Below are 18,095 nucleotides of genomic sequence, written 5' to 3'. Positions count from 1 at the left end.
CGGAAGAAGCAACATCTCACACGGCCTCCATTCATTTCGGAATCGGTCTGAAATCAAGCAGAACGCGGACAGAAAACTCATTTTAGTAAGACCTGGCTTTTGTTTTCCTTTTCAACGTTTCGTTCTCCCTCCGTGTATGTGGCAGACAACAGCAACTAATATTCGTGCTAATTCGACATTACGGACGCTTTCTGTCAAGTCGTCCTGTGTGCTATTTAAACTTTAAATTTTCTTCAAAAACTGAACTTCGGAGAACACAAAAAGCTGCGTGTTCTACCTCTGGGGAAAAGCAAAATCTGGGAGTAGGAGATAAGAGGAGAGAATGCCAGATAAAGCTTATCACCATCGTCATCAGAGAATATTTATTGTCACGGAATTAGAGGATCAGGTTGAATATTTTAAAATATTTAAAGAGACTAGAAAACTGCAGCCAACCTCAAGCTGGCACCCCAGGAAGAACCACAGGGCTTTCAGGCAAGAAGGCATTTCTCCCTTCTCTTGGCATCCCACATTAATCATGGTGGATGGAAATTCACTGACCTTATACTGTATTAGTCTGAGGCCGCTGGAACCTGCTGTGAAATGAAAAACTTTCTTATATCCTAAACCCATTTTTTTGGTCCCAGGGAGCATTTACAGAACCGAAGAGCACTAAGAAGGGTGGAGAAACGGGGAGGGGAGAGAGAGACAAGGAAATTATATCGCTACCGGGAAAAAAAACAAAAACAAAAACAACCAGTTTTTTCTTTCCTAACCCTTTAAAGATGAACAAACAACGATGGGTAATACTTCCAAAGCGCACGGCGCACAGACACACACAGGCACCCACCCCCAGTAGGACAGCTTGGAGGGGAGCGATCTGGACGATTCTAAAAAGGGAAACGTGCTTCTCCAGTGTGACGCCTCCTCCAGGAAGGCTTCCTCCCCTGACAGTTTATGTGGCCAGCGGTAGCAGTGGTTTATTTACACCAACAAAAACACTCCTCTATCTGTTGCGTACAAGATACTCTGCAGGCCCTCGGGGACACAAAGATAAACAAGGAGGGAGCGGAGGGTCGAACCCCCTTTAAAGCTTGAAGGACAAGTGAGCAGGACTGAGGCAGCAAGATGGCCCGCTTCCTTGCCCACACTGAGGACACAGACTCTACACACCCATTCTCTGAACAGTCCAAGCTAAGGACACAGATCTATCAAGGTATTTTATAGGAGGATGACGCCCCTTAAATGCAAATCAAAGCAATGGAGCCTAAAGAAAAGAGAAAATATTCTTGGTCCAGTGTTTACCTTATTCCAAGGAAGGGGGGAAGCTGGGGGGGGGGGGACGACACACACTTCTGATTAAGAGCTCTTCTTTACATTTCTAATAGCAGAAGCAGACCAAAAATCTCTCCCTAACAAGTCATTTAGACTGCTGTCTGCCTCCTTACCCTGTACTTGAGAATCTCTCCAGCCAACCCTCCACAGTACGCCCAGCTCTAAAAATGGGGGCGGGGGGGGGGGCCTCGGTGGGAGGGAGGGAGCAGAAGTGCTTGGTACTCAAGAACACTCTCCTCGCATCCAAGCAGCCAAGGGAGGTAGAGAGATCCGGGAACATTCTGCATCAAAAGCCAGATCTAACCACCTGTGCATAAGCACTCCCATGTGCACCACAAGGGACACTAATGGCCATCACCCCCTTTGCAGCCGAGGTGCCTTCAAATCCCACAAACCCGAGGCCAGGGTCCTGCAGGGGAGACCCCCACCAGAACCCCGGGATTGTGTGTTCCCTCCCTCTCTGAGTTTCATCAAGGAGGACTCCCGGACTGATAAAAATGTCTCCAGGAGGGTCAGATACTGCTTTGGCGATCAGGGGCGGCTTACACTTGTCCTCTGGGGTGCGGAAGGGAAGTGGGCAGAAGCTCGATGCATGGATGTTCGCGCTCATATTTAAGAGACTGTGAAGAGCAGGGATGCGGGAAGAAGGCAGAGCCTGGTCCCTGGTTTCCATGGCAACCACAAGCCTCCTAGACCAGAATCTGCAGGGGAGGTGGAAGTGATATCCCTGCAATCAGTTCTCCAGGGTAAGGGAAACAGGAAATGGTCACGGCAGTCGGGACATTGCCTCAGGTGAAGTTCACAAAAGCCATTTTTCTGAAACAAGTAAACGTGGCGAGAAGCCTGGAACTGTGAGCAAATTTCAGGGGCAGCTGCCCACTCCCACAAGGGTCTAAAAATTTGCCTTCAGCAAGCGGGCTGGCCAACCTGTTCCCCTGAAGAGGACACACCTGAACCCAGGGAGGGCCCCACGCTTCCCACCTGCCTCGGGGAGGAGCGGGGTTGGGGGGACTCCCTGTGCCATCTACAAAGACCTCTCCAGACAGAATCCCACACCTGGTGGAAACAATACCTTAAGAGGAGCCCAGGTTCACCAAGGAAAAGCTGAATACGCAATTCCAGAAAAATAACCATGAAGAGAAACTGTAAGCTGGACGAGAACAGAAAGACACAGCTCTCCCTGCTTTAGACTCCTACAGAGGACGGACCTCCAAGTACCACTCCTACCCCAAATTTCCCAGGCCAGATCTGTGCTGCTTTAACACAAAATTAAAAATGGAAATTCCACGCTGACTTCGAAACTCAAGACTGGATGGAGCCGAAGTAAATGTATGCTAAAAGCTCTCTGATCAGAACCAGAAAACAGGGGCACCTGGGTGGCTCAGTGGGTTAAGCCTCTGCCTTCGGCTCAGGTCATGATCTCAGGATCCTGGGACTAAGCCCAAATCGCATCGGGCTCTCTGCTCAACGGGGAGCCTGCTTCCTCCTCTCTCTCTGCCTGCTGCTCTGCCTACTTGTGATCTCTCTGTCAAATAAATAAATTAAATCTTAAAAAAATAAAAAACAGAAAACAGTACAGCTTTCGACTAGGACGGAGTCCCCCTTCCACTCCCACCCCACACACACAACACTCCCTTTTACTTAGCCAAGGACCTCTTATGTTTAACTCAACTCTTCCTCTGGTATAAGGAAGAGAAGACAAGACAAGACAAGAGATCAAGTTGAGGATATTTCATTTACTAAGGTGAACACAGGGAGTGTGGCCCCTCCTAGAAGCGAAGGAAACTAACAAATGCGAGTCATTCCACAGATTCAGTGCCTATGAGCACATCTTGGCTGAGACTGACTTGGGGACTACAACGGTAAAGCTAAAAGCCAAATGCTAAAAACTTACCAGGCTCCTACCTAGGGCTGGGCTAGGTGACTTCATTTAATTCTAAGAGCCACCGGGGTTGCTGGTCATTGCTAGCCTGCCTGGTGGCCCACCCACCTTGAAGCCCACTGCACGGTCTCTGCAGGCCTCTTGCGGGTGGGACATTTCTGCACCCAGGGAGGGGTGGGGACGAGGTGTGGGATGTGCCCTGCTCTTACAACAGGCAACTTCTTACATCAACTATAAGAATACTAGATCAATTCTAGGGCTTCTACAAGATAGCAGTAACTAGACTGGGACCTGATAGCCAAGCTGCTCCCCACTGCCCCACCTCTAAACCACCCCACGTGCCTTTTCAAAATTTCAAGAAACCCTCTGGTCTCAAGCTCAAAGAAGAATTAGTAAATAAACCCTCCCTCCCCTAGTCCCTCTTGTGAAGCCAGGGAGATCAAGCACAGAAGTACACAGGCCTTCCAAAAGCAGCCTGCTACGAAGCCTTAAGGACCACTTCCTGTGTCAAGGCTCAGCTCCCCGCCAAGGGCAAGTGAGAGGTTCAAGGCTCAGAGTGCTGGCTCCTGCTGCTCTGCAGGTCTCCTCCTATGGCCCACTAGCCTGGGACACTGGCGTCCATCAGGTTATTAATGTACCTCCAACTCCATACAGCAGCCGGTCACTCGAGCCCTGGGCACTGGGCCGGTTTCTTGGTCTCTCCCTCTCTCTCCCTGCATTATATGATTTGGCTGAAGACACCCACACAGGTCTATAATGTGCTATCAGGAAGCTACCATGGGGCCTAGAACATACCAAAAACACACTCTCCATGGTAAGAAAAGCTCAATGCACAGGTCCCCTTACTAAGGATGCCCCAATGTCCCTAGACACGCCCTGATCGACTCTTCAGCCTGTGTCCCCGGAGGTCACATCTTCTATGGCACTCTCCACATTGCATCTGAGATGATCTGCTGCTGTTTCCTGTCCCTAGAGTGGAGCTCTCCTGGACCACCACACTGGGCTTCATGAACCCTCTTTTAGATCCGTCGCAGGACCCAGCAAACACCTTGAACGCTGAAGAATTGGCACCTCAGGACACGCCTTCCTCGAGGGTCACACTCCTCCAAGAGTGAAAACGGGATGGCTTTGCCCAGAAGGCAGATTTTTTAGGCCGCTCAAAAACCTTCAAAAACACAATTCTTCCTTTTCTCTCCATCAGCAGTCCTCCGTGGGGGGCTCTTCACGAATTTACTCAAGGTGGACAGAGACCATTTACAGAGTCCCGACCACGTGCCAGGAGCTCTGTGTCTCTCGTGCCCAGTGTACTCCTCTGTGGCCCACTGGTAAAATGGGCAGATGATAAAAGACCTATCCCGCAGAGTCTGCTATGGAGAATTAAATGGGCTCATGTATGTAAAGGACCGAAAGCGGTGGCCAGCACTCCACTTGCACCTACACAAACACTGTAAGCATGTCAAGTGTTAGATTAAGGGTTCGTCATAGCCCCTCGCAAAGGGGGTACTCTGCTGGGGGACTGACTCTCACATAGCGAGCTAAGAGGAAAAATTGGGATTTGCACCCCATCTATAGGATTCTACAATCTCCAATTTATCTCTCCTCCAATTTCTAGTCAAGGGCCTCATTAGAAGACTGTGCCAGGAAAACATGTTCTACTTTAAATCACCAAAATCTGAGATTATTCAGGGAGAAGGGCCTCAACCCCGGTACCACCTGCCTTGCACTCGGGAAGCTGTCAGGCACGGATGCGAACAGACTTCCCAGGCCTGGGGACTGCCATCCGTGGGTCTGCAACACCTCATGGACACCAAGGCCATGGAAGGCGGTCCCAGGAAGGGAGGCCTCATGGGATGTGGGGGACCCAGCCATGCTCAGAGGCACCTGAGTCCTGGTTCTGGGGGTGCACCTGCTAACCAGTGCCAGGGAAAGATGGGAGGTCAGGTACGTGGGCTCAGCGACATGTCCCAGCCACATGGCCCAGAAGGAGGGGAAGCAGGTGGAGGCACTAGGAAAGGAAGGAGAAGCAGCAGAAAGGTGCTCCATGGACAGGAAGTACCCTGAGTACACAGATAAAGAGACGCACCCAAAGACAAGGAACCCCGAAAGGGACAGACATGCCCAAAGTGAACAGTGCCCTCTACCACTTATTCCCCACCCCCTTCGACCACTCCTTTGGACTTGCAAGCTGATGGAGCCAGAAGGAGTCCAGCGCCAACCATGCCCCCACTCCGCATCCCAGGTATCCGGCCCAGGATGAGACACAGGTGCATAGCGCAAGACGAAGTCAAGTAGACACTCTCAGCTCCAGTGTCCCGGCTAGGGACTAACACGGTGCCTCTTCTTCAGCTAGACACCCAGGCTGGAAGGACAGAAGAAGATTCCGAAGGGAACCGGTAGTCCATTCTGCCATTTAAACCAAACTCATCGACCCGCATATCTTCCATCAAGGAAACCCCCAAACACCAGTCTCCTGGGAGCCTCCTGTGCCATCTTATCCCATGCTCTTCCATGAGGCCAAACTCCACCCCAACTTAAACCCTCTGGATTTCCTCCACACCCCCAAATCCACCCAGACCTCTGCTGTCTTTGCCTCCCAACAGATGACTCGGCTGCACCTCTGGGCCCCCGTAAAGGAGGCATGGGTAAAAGACGCTATTGACGTACAGAGTCAAGCAGGCTGTGTGTGTGTGCGCATGTGCGTGTGTATACACACAAGGACAGACCCAAGATGCTTCCATGGGTGAGAGCAGGATTTGGAAGATGGTCTTGTAAGCCTCTGTCCTGCCACCTAAATAGTACTCCGACAAGTCATGAATATTCTAGGATCGGAAGGGGGAATGGGGAACCCCGTGAAGTGCCCATAAATAGTTTCATGCACAAAACCAGTCAGATGGCAGTTTCATTACAGCAGCTTCCTTTGTTCTGCAGATGGTAGCCTGCAGCCAGGCGGGGGGGGGGGGGGGGGGGGTGTCCCTCTTTAATAGAGACAACCAGCACCACGCGTTAGAGGGAGGGCAGGCAAGAGACCTCACGAGAGTCATCAGAGAGCTGAACGGGAGTCCAGGGATGTGACTGCAGGGGAAGAACCAAACCGCGAGAACGTGGGTGAGTGGCCCACGCTCTCCTGCAGTGAACAGATCGTGTGTGAGCTTCCGCCAGCGAGAATCTCAGGCACTGTCAGAAATGGTCTCGTAGCTCTCCACGACTCCACGTTAAGACCTCTGACCCTTGGCTTTGCCATGGTGATCCTTTCACCTGGGAAAACCTTAAGATCGAGGTTAAGGTAGGAAGAGAGAACAGATACAAACCCCCCTTCCAAACCTGAACTGTAAGAAAGGGGAAGTTCATCCCTAAATAGACACCATGAGGTGAGCCAGTGTTTTAAGTCTTGCCCCTCGGACCCCACCTACTCCAGCCAAACTAATGAAAAGTCACATAAAAAAGTATTATTCTCCCAGAGGAACACAGGCACAAGCCAATGAAGCCACAAAGTAATCACAGATCTGTCTGGAACAGCTACCTGAAAGGAACAGTCAGCTTGGTCCTAAATGGTGTCCCATCCAGGACTGACCTCTCCCCAGTGCCCTTGGGAATGACCTCTAACCTCTAATACTGGAGGACACCATAGAGGACTTCGAGAGCAAAATGTGTTTTACTCAAGAGAAGCTAAAGCTTCCCCTTCTCCCTACCTTTCTATTTACTGCTTGGTTTGCAATGCAGAAAAAAATTTATTTTATTCAAGAAGGAATGCAAACACGTGGCCAAGGAGAGAACATATACTAGAGTCCTACGATCTGGGGGACCCCAAGGAGAGTGCGCTGCACAAAGGTGCTTGGCCGAGGAAGAAAGTGAAGCTGTGACCCAGCCATGGTTGGGTTCACCAAGCCAGGTGCCACGGGCCCAAAGGGTGTTTCTGGAATTTGTCTGTCCCAGAAGTGCCTGAAAGAATCAGAGCTACAGTTTATGTCCCCAAAAGAAGTGGACGTGGTATAATGTAAAAGTCCAGGCATTACAGATATGAAGACGTGTATTCAAATCCTGCCCTTGTTACTTATAAGAAATGGGTCACTAGTCAAGTATTTTCAACATTGGTGGACTTGGCTATAAAGCAGGGGTAAGGAAACCCTCAAGAGGTGGGGCGCCTGGGTGGCTCAGTCAGCTGAGATCCAGCTCTTGGTTTCATGTCAGGTCATGATCTCAGGCTCGTGAGATGGAGCCCGTGTCGGGGTCCGTGCGGAGCATGCAACTTGCTTCTGACCCTCCCGCCCTCTCCGCCACTCCCCACCTGCTCCCTCTCCTCTCTAAAAAATAAACTCGAAAATAATTTAAAACAAACAAACAAACAAAAACCCTTCCAAGTGTTTCCTTAGGATGAAGGTAAGATTTATTAGCACAGTATGTTCTATTCACTAAGCAGCAGTTCTTCCTCTTTTAGAAACAGAGGTTCTGGAACTTCAAAGAGACTGAAGTATTTCTAAGAGTCACACGCTTTCTTGTAGAGTGGGGACTTTCTATTTATAGGTCAATTGCTTCTTTATTTTCAGATGTTCTTACATTGCGTCAAGGCTTCCTTAGTCATGAGAAGAAGAAAGCCAACTGCGTAACAAAACTAAATGGAAAGGTTAGGGTCCAGGCTAAGATCAAGTACAAACGGGCTCGTTAGCCAGGATTCCTGGTGGTCTCCTTCTCCCGCTCATTCAACATTCAAAGAACAGAGGAGCAGTAGAGCCAAAACAGACTTCCAGCTTGAATGAAACCAAAAATTGACATGAGACAACGGACATCAGACCACAAAGCACTTGATCCCTGAAAGATGGAAAGGGTTTGGGGAGTTCACAGCCCCAGGAGAATTTCCAGGCCACAGCCCAGGGAGGGGAAATTCAGACAGGGTTCAGAGGAATCTAATTAAGGAGAAGGCGCTGAGGTTTGGAGGTATTGAGCAGAATCTGTAAGGCAGGGTACCGGCAAGGGCCACACAAAAAACTCTAGAACCTCCTCACTACTTCATGGGGTACTCACAGCCACTAGCGAGGAAATCTACCCAAGGAGATATGCAGGAAGGACTGGAGGGAACCATCCCCGAATCCCACACATGGCCAGGAACTATGCCTGTACCTACTGGCCAAAATGGTAAACCTCCTGATTAACAGGCCAGCAAGGACTCTTCCAGGTTTCGCCTGAGCACTGGGAAAAACTTAACCCTACACCAAACACTTCTCTGGCTCTACTCAACAAAGCTGAAAAGCCACGATCCAGAAGGACCCAAATGCTTCCTCCAAACTCAATCACACCTCAGAGCAATGCTCTAGACAGAGAAATACAAACACATCCAGTACCCAAAGGGAAATGAACAAGGCCTGGCATCCAATGCAAAGTTCTCAGGGCGAGAGCACAAGAGCAGGAAAATAGGGCCACTAGCGAGGAGGGATGGGAGTCAATCCAAAACAGATCCATAAATAGCACAGGTAAAAGAATTAGCAGACCAGTGGACTAAATCCTCTACTGTAACTGGATTCCGTGTGTTCAAGAAGGCAGAGCAAAAACCACGTCAGGACAAGCACTGCGGATCACACAGACCAAACTCTAATTTCTGTAGGTAAAAACATTACATTGCGTCAAGGCTTTCTTAGTCATGAGCAATCTGAGGTTAAAGAAAAATATACCTCTGCAGATCTGAGAGAGCCACTACCTAAAACAGAATGGGATGGGGGGAGAGAGAGTAGGATAAAATAAGCAGCACCGAGGTGCTGCGGCTCAATGTCAAGAAGCCAAATATTTATCCAACTGAAATCCCTCAAGGGGAAAAGAAGCACACACACTAAAAAAGTATCTGCAGAGATAATGCCTCCAATTTTTCCCAAAATGGTGAAATCAATAGAACTAAGCAGCAGCTCAATGAACTGGCATCATGAGAAAAATAAGTGACACCAATGGACATGGTAACAGGGACCAAAAAAAAAAAAAAATGGTAGATCAGGGAAGGGGCAACTGGGTGGCTCAGTCAGTTGAGCCCCTGACTCTTGCTTTGGCTCAGGGGCCCAGCATCGGGGTCCAAGATCAGCAGAAAGTCCACTTCCCCTCCCTCCCTCTGAAATAAATAAATCTTAAAAAAAAAAAAAAAAAAAAGAAAAGAAAGAAAGAAAGGAGACTAAGGAAAAGGATATGTTCTTAAAGTTAAGCGTGACAGCAGACTTCTTATTGGAAACAGTGCAAGGCAGGGACAGCTGAGTGATGTGCCTGTGCCTACCACAGCATTTTTAGATAACACCCTCAAATTCTGTAATGAGCAAAAGACCTTTTAAAGATCAAGGTAATTTTTTAAATATTTTTTATGTATTTGACAGAGAGAGAGATCACAAGTAGGCAGAGAGGCAGGCCAAGAGAGAGGGGAAGCAGGCTCCCCACCGAGCAGAGAGCCCGATGCGGGGCTCAATTCCAGGACCCTGGGATCATGACCCAAGCCAAAGGCAGAGGCCCCGACCCACTGAGCCACCCAGGAACCCCAAGATCAAGGTAAATTTCTTACAAGTACATGTGGTCCTATGACTACAATTCTCATAAATATAAACGTATTTTAAATGAGGGGAAAATAAAAACTTCTGCAGACACATAAAGCCAAGAGATTCATCCACCCTAACAAACCTGTAATTGGAAGTATTTAAAAACAAAAACAAAACTGTATCGAAGTCCTTTCAGGCAAAAGAAAGATCCTGGAAAGAAAGATCTAGAAGAAGGAATAGAAAAGCACCAGTGAGGATAACCATTTAGGTAAATTGGGGTGGGGAGAGGAGCAGATAGGCCTGCCACATCTACATTTACTTTGTCTTTAATTCCATAATCCTGGGGCACCTGGGTGGCTCAGTGTGTTAAGCCTCTGTCTTCAGCTCAGGTCATGATCTCAAGGTCCTGGGATCAGGTCCCACATCAGGGTCTCTCCTCAGCAGGGAGCCTGCTTCCTCCTCTCTCTGTCTGCCTCTCTGCCTACTTGTGATCTCTGTCTGTCAAATAAATAAATAAAATCTTTAAAAAATAATAATAGTAATTCCACAATCCTCTGATGTGGTTACACGAAGGGTCCCACAGAATATCCCGCTCCGCCATTCTGCCCCTTCTTCACTCCCTGTAGAGACTGTTTCGGTCACGACAGCTGCAGAACAGTACTAAACTCTAATTTGTAAAATTGTCTTCAAGGTGTTACCAGCAAAACAGCCCATAACACTCTGGTCTGTGAAGAAGTCTAAATCTTAACCAAAACTTAAGAGAAATAGATCTAAAGTAGTTTGTGGCTATTGCTGCCAGGATTCAAAGCAAAACAAACCAGTACGTTTAACATTGCACTAGACTATTAATGCATTTTGTTAAGGGGAACAAACATTTAGACTTTTAAAATTTTGTTTTTACGAATGTTCACAGTGAGGGGCGCCTGGGTGGCTCAATCGGTTGGGCGTCCACCTTCAGCTCAGCTCATGATCGCGGGGTCCTGGGATGGAGCCCCACAAAGGGAGGGACCCTGCTCAGCGGGGAGTCTGCTGCTCCCTCTGCCTCTGCCCCTTGGCTTGCGCTCTCACACACCTGTGCTTCTCTCTCTCTCTGAAATAAATTTTAAAATCTTAAAAAAAAAAAAAAAAAAGTTGATTCTCCAAATTCAAAACCCAAATCCACTAGAATGGGACCATCTTTAAACACAGTCCTCAAAAAAAAAAAAAAAATTAATTCTAACAAACAAACAAAAACACAGTGCTCTTTCCATGGTCAAAGACACCGCCACTCTTAAACAAGAAAGCAAGTAGGCCCCTGCAAAAACGGTGTCTGTACTTTTTCACTAGATTCTCTTGAAGGTTTTTTTTTCCCCTCCAAAGTAAGGCAGGGATTTTAGCAGTAAGTACTAGCAAAATAGCCCCCTCTCCCCCGCAAGGTGAAATGATGACTAATGAGCACACAGCTGAAACAGAATCTGCTCGCGGACAGCCCACCATCACGAACTTGAACCTCCTCTCACTCCTGACTGCTCCATGCAAGTAATTAACCTGGTTACACCCACGGCGGGGGGCGGGGGGGCCACGAGGACTCACGCTGTGTGCCACTAAGGTCCTTCCTGTGACTCAGTGACTTCAGAGGAGGGGCACACAACTACACTTTTCCATCTGCCCGCAGAGGGTGTGGACAAAAACACAAATCAAAATTTGTATAAATCAAAACTCCTCTAAAACACATTTGAGAAGTCCCCAATAAATGTGCATGCTCAGACACAGGAAATTCATGGTCACACTCTGTGAGCACAGCTAATAATAATAATATCTAATGGGCAGGCTAATAATAATAATATCTAATGGGCAGTCCCCCACACACACACCTGCCCGCCCTTCGTAACTCACCTCGCTCGTTCAGTGCACAAGACCACCACGAGGCGCTTACAACTTTGCAGACACCGTAACACATCAGGAAACGAGGCCCAGTGATGCTACAGAACCCGCGCAAGCGCACAGGATAGGCAGATGGTGAGCCACAGTAAGATGCCACACTGTCCAGCTCCTGCGCATACCGTTAACCATTACACCAAAGATCAGATCCCCTTGACACATCCCTAAAAACTACCACTGTCATTTTATTTTTCCTGCTTATTCCCTTCAGCCAAAGACAAAGTAAAATATACAGACACAGTTAATCTTTCTATATATCTGGTCAAGACCCCTTTCAACCCATGCATTTCAGATCTTCCATTTACTTGCATTTAAAAGCAAACGACGCGGGGGGTGTGCGCACGGCACCTGGCACGGCACCTGGGTGGCTTAGTCGTTAAGTGCCTGACTCTTGATTTCAGCTCAGGTCACAAATTCAGGGTCCTGAGATGGAGGCCTGCTATGGGGTCTGCGCTGGGCATGGCACCTGCTTAAGGTTCTCTTTCTCCCTCTGCCTCTGCTCCTCCCTCTCCTGCTCACCCACAGTTGCTCTAAATAATGCAATCAATCAGTCAGTCAGTGACCATCATGCCAACTTTGTACACCACCTTACCTTCTTCCTTTCCACCAGCCCAACAGGTAATCCCTCTGCCCCAAACCATCATTCTGGAGTTGCTCAGTCTATCCACACCTGACTGACAGAATCTGTCCATTTGGCTTCCTGAAAACACATCAGTATTTCTTGCAGGAAACCCGAGTTTTATGAGTCAAGTGTGACAAGAGAGGCCATGTGAGTGTAGCAAGAGGATGAGGGTAAGCAGCTAGCTAGGCATGGCCACCACCAAATTCAGAAGGAGCTGATTCCAGGGTCAAAGTCTTTAGGACATTTCCATTTGAACAGTAATATTATGTTAATGTAACAATTTGCTTCTGATATCATTTACCCCAATGATCAAAAGAAAAGGAAAATCAACACTTAAGAACTCCCACCAGCACGGAGTTCCTCCCAATCTCCAGGGGCAGGGATACAATGTCCACCACACAGGACAAGAGCTTGTAGAGAGAGCAGCTTTTCCTTTCACCAAGAGTGAACAACAATTTCAGAAGATGTCCTTTTCATGGCTAGGTAAAAAGATAACTTTCACTTTTGCCTCAATAAAGAAAAATAAATGCTACAGAACTCTGGATTCTACTGCTTTCTGCGTTTTATTTAAAAAAAAAAAAAAAAAATCCCCGACGTCCAGTACACCAACGGCACCAAGTACAATGGCCCCAAACATAGCTTAGGGGGTTTCCCATAGGAAAGTAACACTTTGCAAACACACGAGATGTTTGGGCTGAAGACTCACAAAACACAAGACCAGCATCGGAAAATGGAACTGCTTTGATTTCTAGGTTGGAAACCCAAGGCAAAGGCTGCACAGTCTACAACTCGTATTTTAATATTTTGTTGAACGCAAATTCCCTCTTTCCACCACTCCCAAGAGAAAACGCCTATTAACTGGTGATCCTAAAAACCATATATTTAGGAACAGCAATGAACTGTACAAGAATGGCTAGCAATTCCTAGAGAACAAAGAATGCTCAGTCCAGAGCAAAGACATAAATCACAGCCCTGCAATTTTAGGATCCAGGGTTCTGTCCCCCAGTCTAAATGCCTACCAAGAACGCAAGGGGTCAATCAGAAGATACAGTCCTCTCAGGTGTACACACGTGATGCTCAGGGAACTGCAAGCACAAGGTTAAAAGCAACGTCTCAACAATGCTCTAAGCGACATTTTGAACTGACCACTTTAGGTAGATACTCTGGGTCTGACATCATCATCCGCAGGGCAGAGACACCCCCCAACAGATTACAAGAGGTCTAAAACAACTAAGAAGAAGGAAGGCTGACCACTCCTTCTGGCAAGGCACTGACAAAGCCCCAGGAATTCAGATCTCAGTTCTTACAACATGCATTAGAAGGCAGGGTTCATACCAATTTCTACTCAATACTAAGGATCAAAACAGTGAGCTCTTTAAGAGCCAAATTATTAAAACTGATTACTTGGGGGGCAGCTGAGTGGCTCAGTCAGTCAAGTATCAACTCTTAATCTCGGCTCAGGTCATGATCACAGGTCGTGAGATCGAGTCCCTGTCAGGCTCTGTGATGGACGTGGAGCCTGCTTAAGATGGTCTCTCTCCCACTCCCCCGCCCTCCCTTTCAAAAAAAAGTTTATTGTTTTCTATTTGCTACATACCCTACAACACTGCAAGAAATCTTAGCCCTAACTTCCCTAGTTACTTGTAAACTCCAAAACCCTCCTCCTGTAACATCCAGGCCACCTCAGACCAGCCCTCCATCTAGCCCAACCTGTCGAACCGTAACCTACATTATGTCCCTGATGATTTCCCTGGTGGAGAGTGAATATAAACACGTAAAATGCTGCTGTGAATCCTTGATTCAGTAAAACAAGGTACTTGACAAACTAATTAAAACAGATTAGAAACAATTACATTTTTCTTAGAGTCATCCTGAACAAAATTTCTCTTTTCCACTATCCTGGAGACAGAAGTTAAATGACCGATGTGCACACAGCTGCCACTCACCAACACAGCAGCGTGTGAAGAGGAAGCCATTCGCACGGTCAACAAAGAAAGGCACTCGGGAGTCAGGGGTGAAGGGCCAGCACCCCCACACACACCCTGAGAGAATGAAGCCATACAGATGTCGGTCATGGCACCCCCTCGCTGGCAGGATTGGGGTGGGGGGCACACCCCTTGGGGGGAACTGACGGCCATGCAGCTTAAGGACCAGGTGCTAACATGCCCAACCACACTCAGAATTTTGCACCCTAAATGGAGATGAAAGACAATGCCAGAGGTATGACCACCCACCCATGTTTGGAAGCACAGACAGTATCATTACAGTTACCAACCTATTTACTGATGGGATTTCTAACACATACCCTTGACCTCCCTCTCTTGCGAGGATGCATTTTTCCAACTGGGAACAAGCGAATGTTTGCGGCAAGCAAGTATCAGAAACCTGACAGACTTGTCATTGAGACACTCACCCGAGGGCCTTTTAAAGAGACGAACCTACAAGGCCCAGGACACTTGCAGACCCTACATCCGTAGGCTTGCTGACTATCCACGAATCTGAGACCTCTTCTGAGACACAGCACTGAGAAATTAAGAGGAAATTGTATTCTGGGTTTTCTAAATGAAGACACGGCATGATGGTAGAAAATAAACTAAGACTGAGCGATCGTCTCCAGTTCCAGACCAAAGTCGAGCTTTGTTAAGGATCTTAAAACACCTAACGCATGGCTAATCCGATCCTTTCCTCTTAATTTCCACTAGACTCAGTAGTTCAGCAGATATATGCATCTAGACAATTTCCAGAGGGTAACTAGAATTCTGGAGAAAGTACACAGCAGCAGCCAGGCCAAGGGATTTTTCTTTTTTCTTTTCCCCAACCTCTCGCACTACCAGGTTCTAAGAAAAAGTCATTCATCTAGTCATCCAGGAACACCTCCAGTATAGGGGGGCGGGGGTGGAAACTGAATGTAATTTCTAGAAAGGGGTGGGAGGTGAGGAGCACAACACGTGAGGTACAAAATCAGGCAGACGACCAGCAAGGGTTTTTCTGTTTTTGTATTTTTGGTTTTAAAACACCCCATTTACAAGCAGCATGATATAAGGTCACTGCTGTTTGACCGTGAAGCCACAAACTTTATCCAACTCCCATAGCCAACTTCCCTATCAAACGCTCAAGCTTATTTAGGAAAGTCATTTTAAACAAGAGGAAAAAAAAAAAAAAAAAACTGGTAAATTACGTTTTAGGAACAATTCCTCCACCGGCGCCAGGGTGAAAACCCCACACCGATCTGTTTTCCTGAGGAGGGACACTGTTCAGAAACACCGCATTTTAATTCAACATTTTTAGGAACAGCGGTCTGCAGACACCGAAATACCACCAAATGGACTCCAGAATCCGAGGAGAGTCACTTAAAATGATCGCAGCGGACAGGAGTTACAAGCTGGCAACACCGTGGCCAGAGCTGAGGGCAGGAACAGGCTCTGTCTGGCCCAGGGCATGTTCGGGGGTGTTTGTTTTTAAGGTCAGTGAGCGGACCACGTTTAGAGACCGGGACCTGAGACAGGGAACCTCCAGATGGCAGGCTCCTCTCTGAAAACCAGGAGCCTGGGGAGGTGGGCCTGAGCCGGCTCCCCTGGGGCAAACACTGGCGTCCCTGGTTTAAGGCACCAGCATTTTCAGCCTTGGGTACTAACCTTTTCCTCGACGGCCCTTCTTCAAAATCTGAAGAACTAACATCGTTGCTAGCAGAGGACACTTGGGATGCATCGTCCTTCTCATTCTCTGACTGTTCTGACGCTGGTCCTAATCCCTTAGACTGGCCATTACCAAGGAGCCCTACAGGTGAGAAAAGGGGACAAAGACTTAAAACACATGACACAGGAAGCAGCACTTTACCACAGTTACCCCTACGCCATGGCTGGTGAGGCGGGACCAGAATTTGCAAAGAAGAGGATTAGAAGGTGCACAGGTGCCCTCCCCCTTCTGGGTGGGACACCTCATCCTACCTAAGCCCTAGGAAATCATTTCGACAGTACGAAATGCCGGCGGGATTCTATAACCGTTCACAGACTTTACAGGGTTCTTATTGACATACACAAACATCTCTCAGGGCTTGGGCGAGGAAGAAAGGCACCTCGTGTGTTACCAATTCGAACTAGTCAACCTTCAAAGGCTAACAGATGTACACGAGAAACACTGAAATCCTGGGGCGCCTGGCTGGCTCAGTAGGTGGAGCGTACAACTCTTGTTCTTGGGGTTTTGAGTTTGAACCCCACGTTGGGGGGGGGGTGTTAAAAATAAATCTTTTTTAAAAAAAAGAAAGAAAAGAAAGAAGCTGAAATCCTTTTAGAAACTGGCTTCAGGAACCAGACAAGAGAAAGCAGAAAGCATCATTTTAGAGCCATAGTTTACGTTGTTAACTAGAAATCCTACTATACAACTTCCTCTTCATAGTAACCCGTTATATTAGACAAGTCACATTTGCCTCTGATGATCTCAAAGGACAATGCCTCTCTAGGACCTGCATGTATGAGGTCACCACGCAGAAGAGGGAGTCCTGGGGCTCCAGGATGTCCTGCTAAGTAAGGGAACTGGATATAGGTCCCAGGGTAGAGCCTATGCCAAAGAATACGGTTAGTGTTTTAACAAGCACTGAGGCCCCACTAACAGGTGACAGAGGAATAGAAGCCTGGCCAGCTGGTCCTCCAGCAGAGACGTGCTCACATCTAGGATTCTGGATAGAACTCAAGTGCTACCAACGGGAAGCTTGCCCCAACACAAGTGTCTGCAGCGACTGGCCCCCAATTTCCCAGTCGCGTGGGCATCAGAAGCTGGGAATCCGCAGGAATGCCTACACAGGATCTCCATTTTCACAGCCACACAAAGTATAGTGTGGCCCCTTGATTTCCATCCTTGCAACATTTCCACCAACTCCGTGAGCAGTGAATTCCCTGTATTAAATTCCTTTTTGGTTCAGACACTTAAGACTGGTTCCGACTGTTGTTGCACTAACACTGTAGAGGTAACAGGAGTCTATGTATTTGGTAAAGTCACCTGAAAGAACATGATTATCAGGCAACCGAACCCTGACACTCAACCTGCTCTTGCGTGCCCTGCCCTGCCTGTGCGTTTTCAGCTCCTTTCTGAGGAGGAGTAATACCAGAACGCCGGGAAGCCACTGTGGTGCAGTAAGGCCCGTGGCTATCACCGAGACGTGCAGCTTCTGGGGGGCAGGGTTGCAAAAACGGAAGTGAAAACATACACATCTTCCCCGAGAGAGAAAAAACGTGGGCAGTTTACACCATGAGGTCAAAAGGAAACACGAACTGCATGGAAGCCAGAGTCTACGGGTAGAGGCACAGTCCATGTCACCCACTACTAGAGCCACAAGTCCCATGTAGCTATTCTTTTTAATGTGTGTGGTGTTTTGTTTTTTTTTGTTTTTTTTTTTTTTGAGGTGGAGGGAGGGGACATAGGGAGAGAGAGAAATCTTAAGCAAGCTCCATGCTCAGCACAGAGCCCAACGCAGGGCTCGATCTCATGACCACAAGATCATGACCTGAACTGAAACCAGGAGTCGCACGCTTAACCACCTGAGCCACCCAGGCGCCCCCATTCCGCGCAGCTCTTAAGTATCTGAAATCCAGCTGGTGCACAGAGGAAATGAATTATTTCTTTTATTTTTAATCAACTGAGAACGGACCGGTCATTTTGTATTGATTAATTTTTGAAACATTTTTGAACAGATCCTTGGGGTTGAGTCAATTCTATGAAAATTCATCTTCCCTGCCTTTAGGTTATTTCGTGGAGCTCTAGAAAACTAAACCTACGTAATAGACCGTTATTAACTACATAAAATGACCTAGAACGCTTCGGTAAGGTCGCAGGGTGGGAAGAAAGCCTCTGGAAAAGAGCA

General features: G+C 47.8%; 1 protein-coding gene across 5 annotated transcripts in view; it reads right to left on the bottom strand.

The window, feature by feature from the left end:
* JARID2 (jumonji and AT-rich interaction domain containing 2) overlaps positions 1-18,095 on the bottom strand; it is a 254,648-nt gene that overhangs the window by 88,704 nt on the left and 147,849 nt on the right. For 4 of the 5 annotated variants that reach the window (XM_045085040.1, XM_045085041.1, XM_045085042.1 and 1 more), the window contains one exon: positions 15,874-16,015. The exons of the other annotated variant lie outside the window; for it this stretch is intronic. Coding sequence is in view for 2 of the 4 variants with exons in the window: in XM_045085042.1 (XP_044940977.1) it covers positions 15,874-16,015 (142 nt within the window). In the remaining 2 variants the exon portion in view is untranslated. The remainder of the gene's footprint in view (positions 1-15,873; positions 16,016-18,095) is intronic. 5 annotated transcript variants of the gene reach the window in all.

This window comes from Mustela putorius, unplaced genomic scaffold, assembly GCF_011764305.1.
Source record: "Mustela putorius furo isolate JIRA1106 unplaced genomic scaffold, ASM1176430v1.1 tig00000831_pilon_pilon_pilon, whole genome shotgun sequence".
Classification (NCBI taxonomy): Eukaryota; Metazoa; Chordata; class Mammalia; order Carnivora; family Mustelidae; genus Mustela; species Mustela putorius.
Note: the sequence above shows the minus strand (reverse complement) of the source record. Positions and strands in the feature narration are given on the sequence as shown.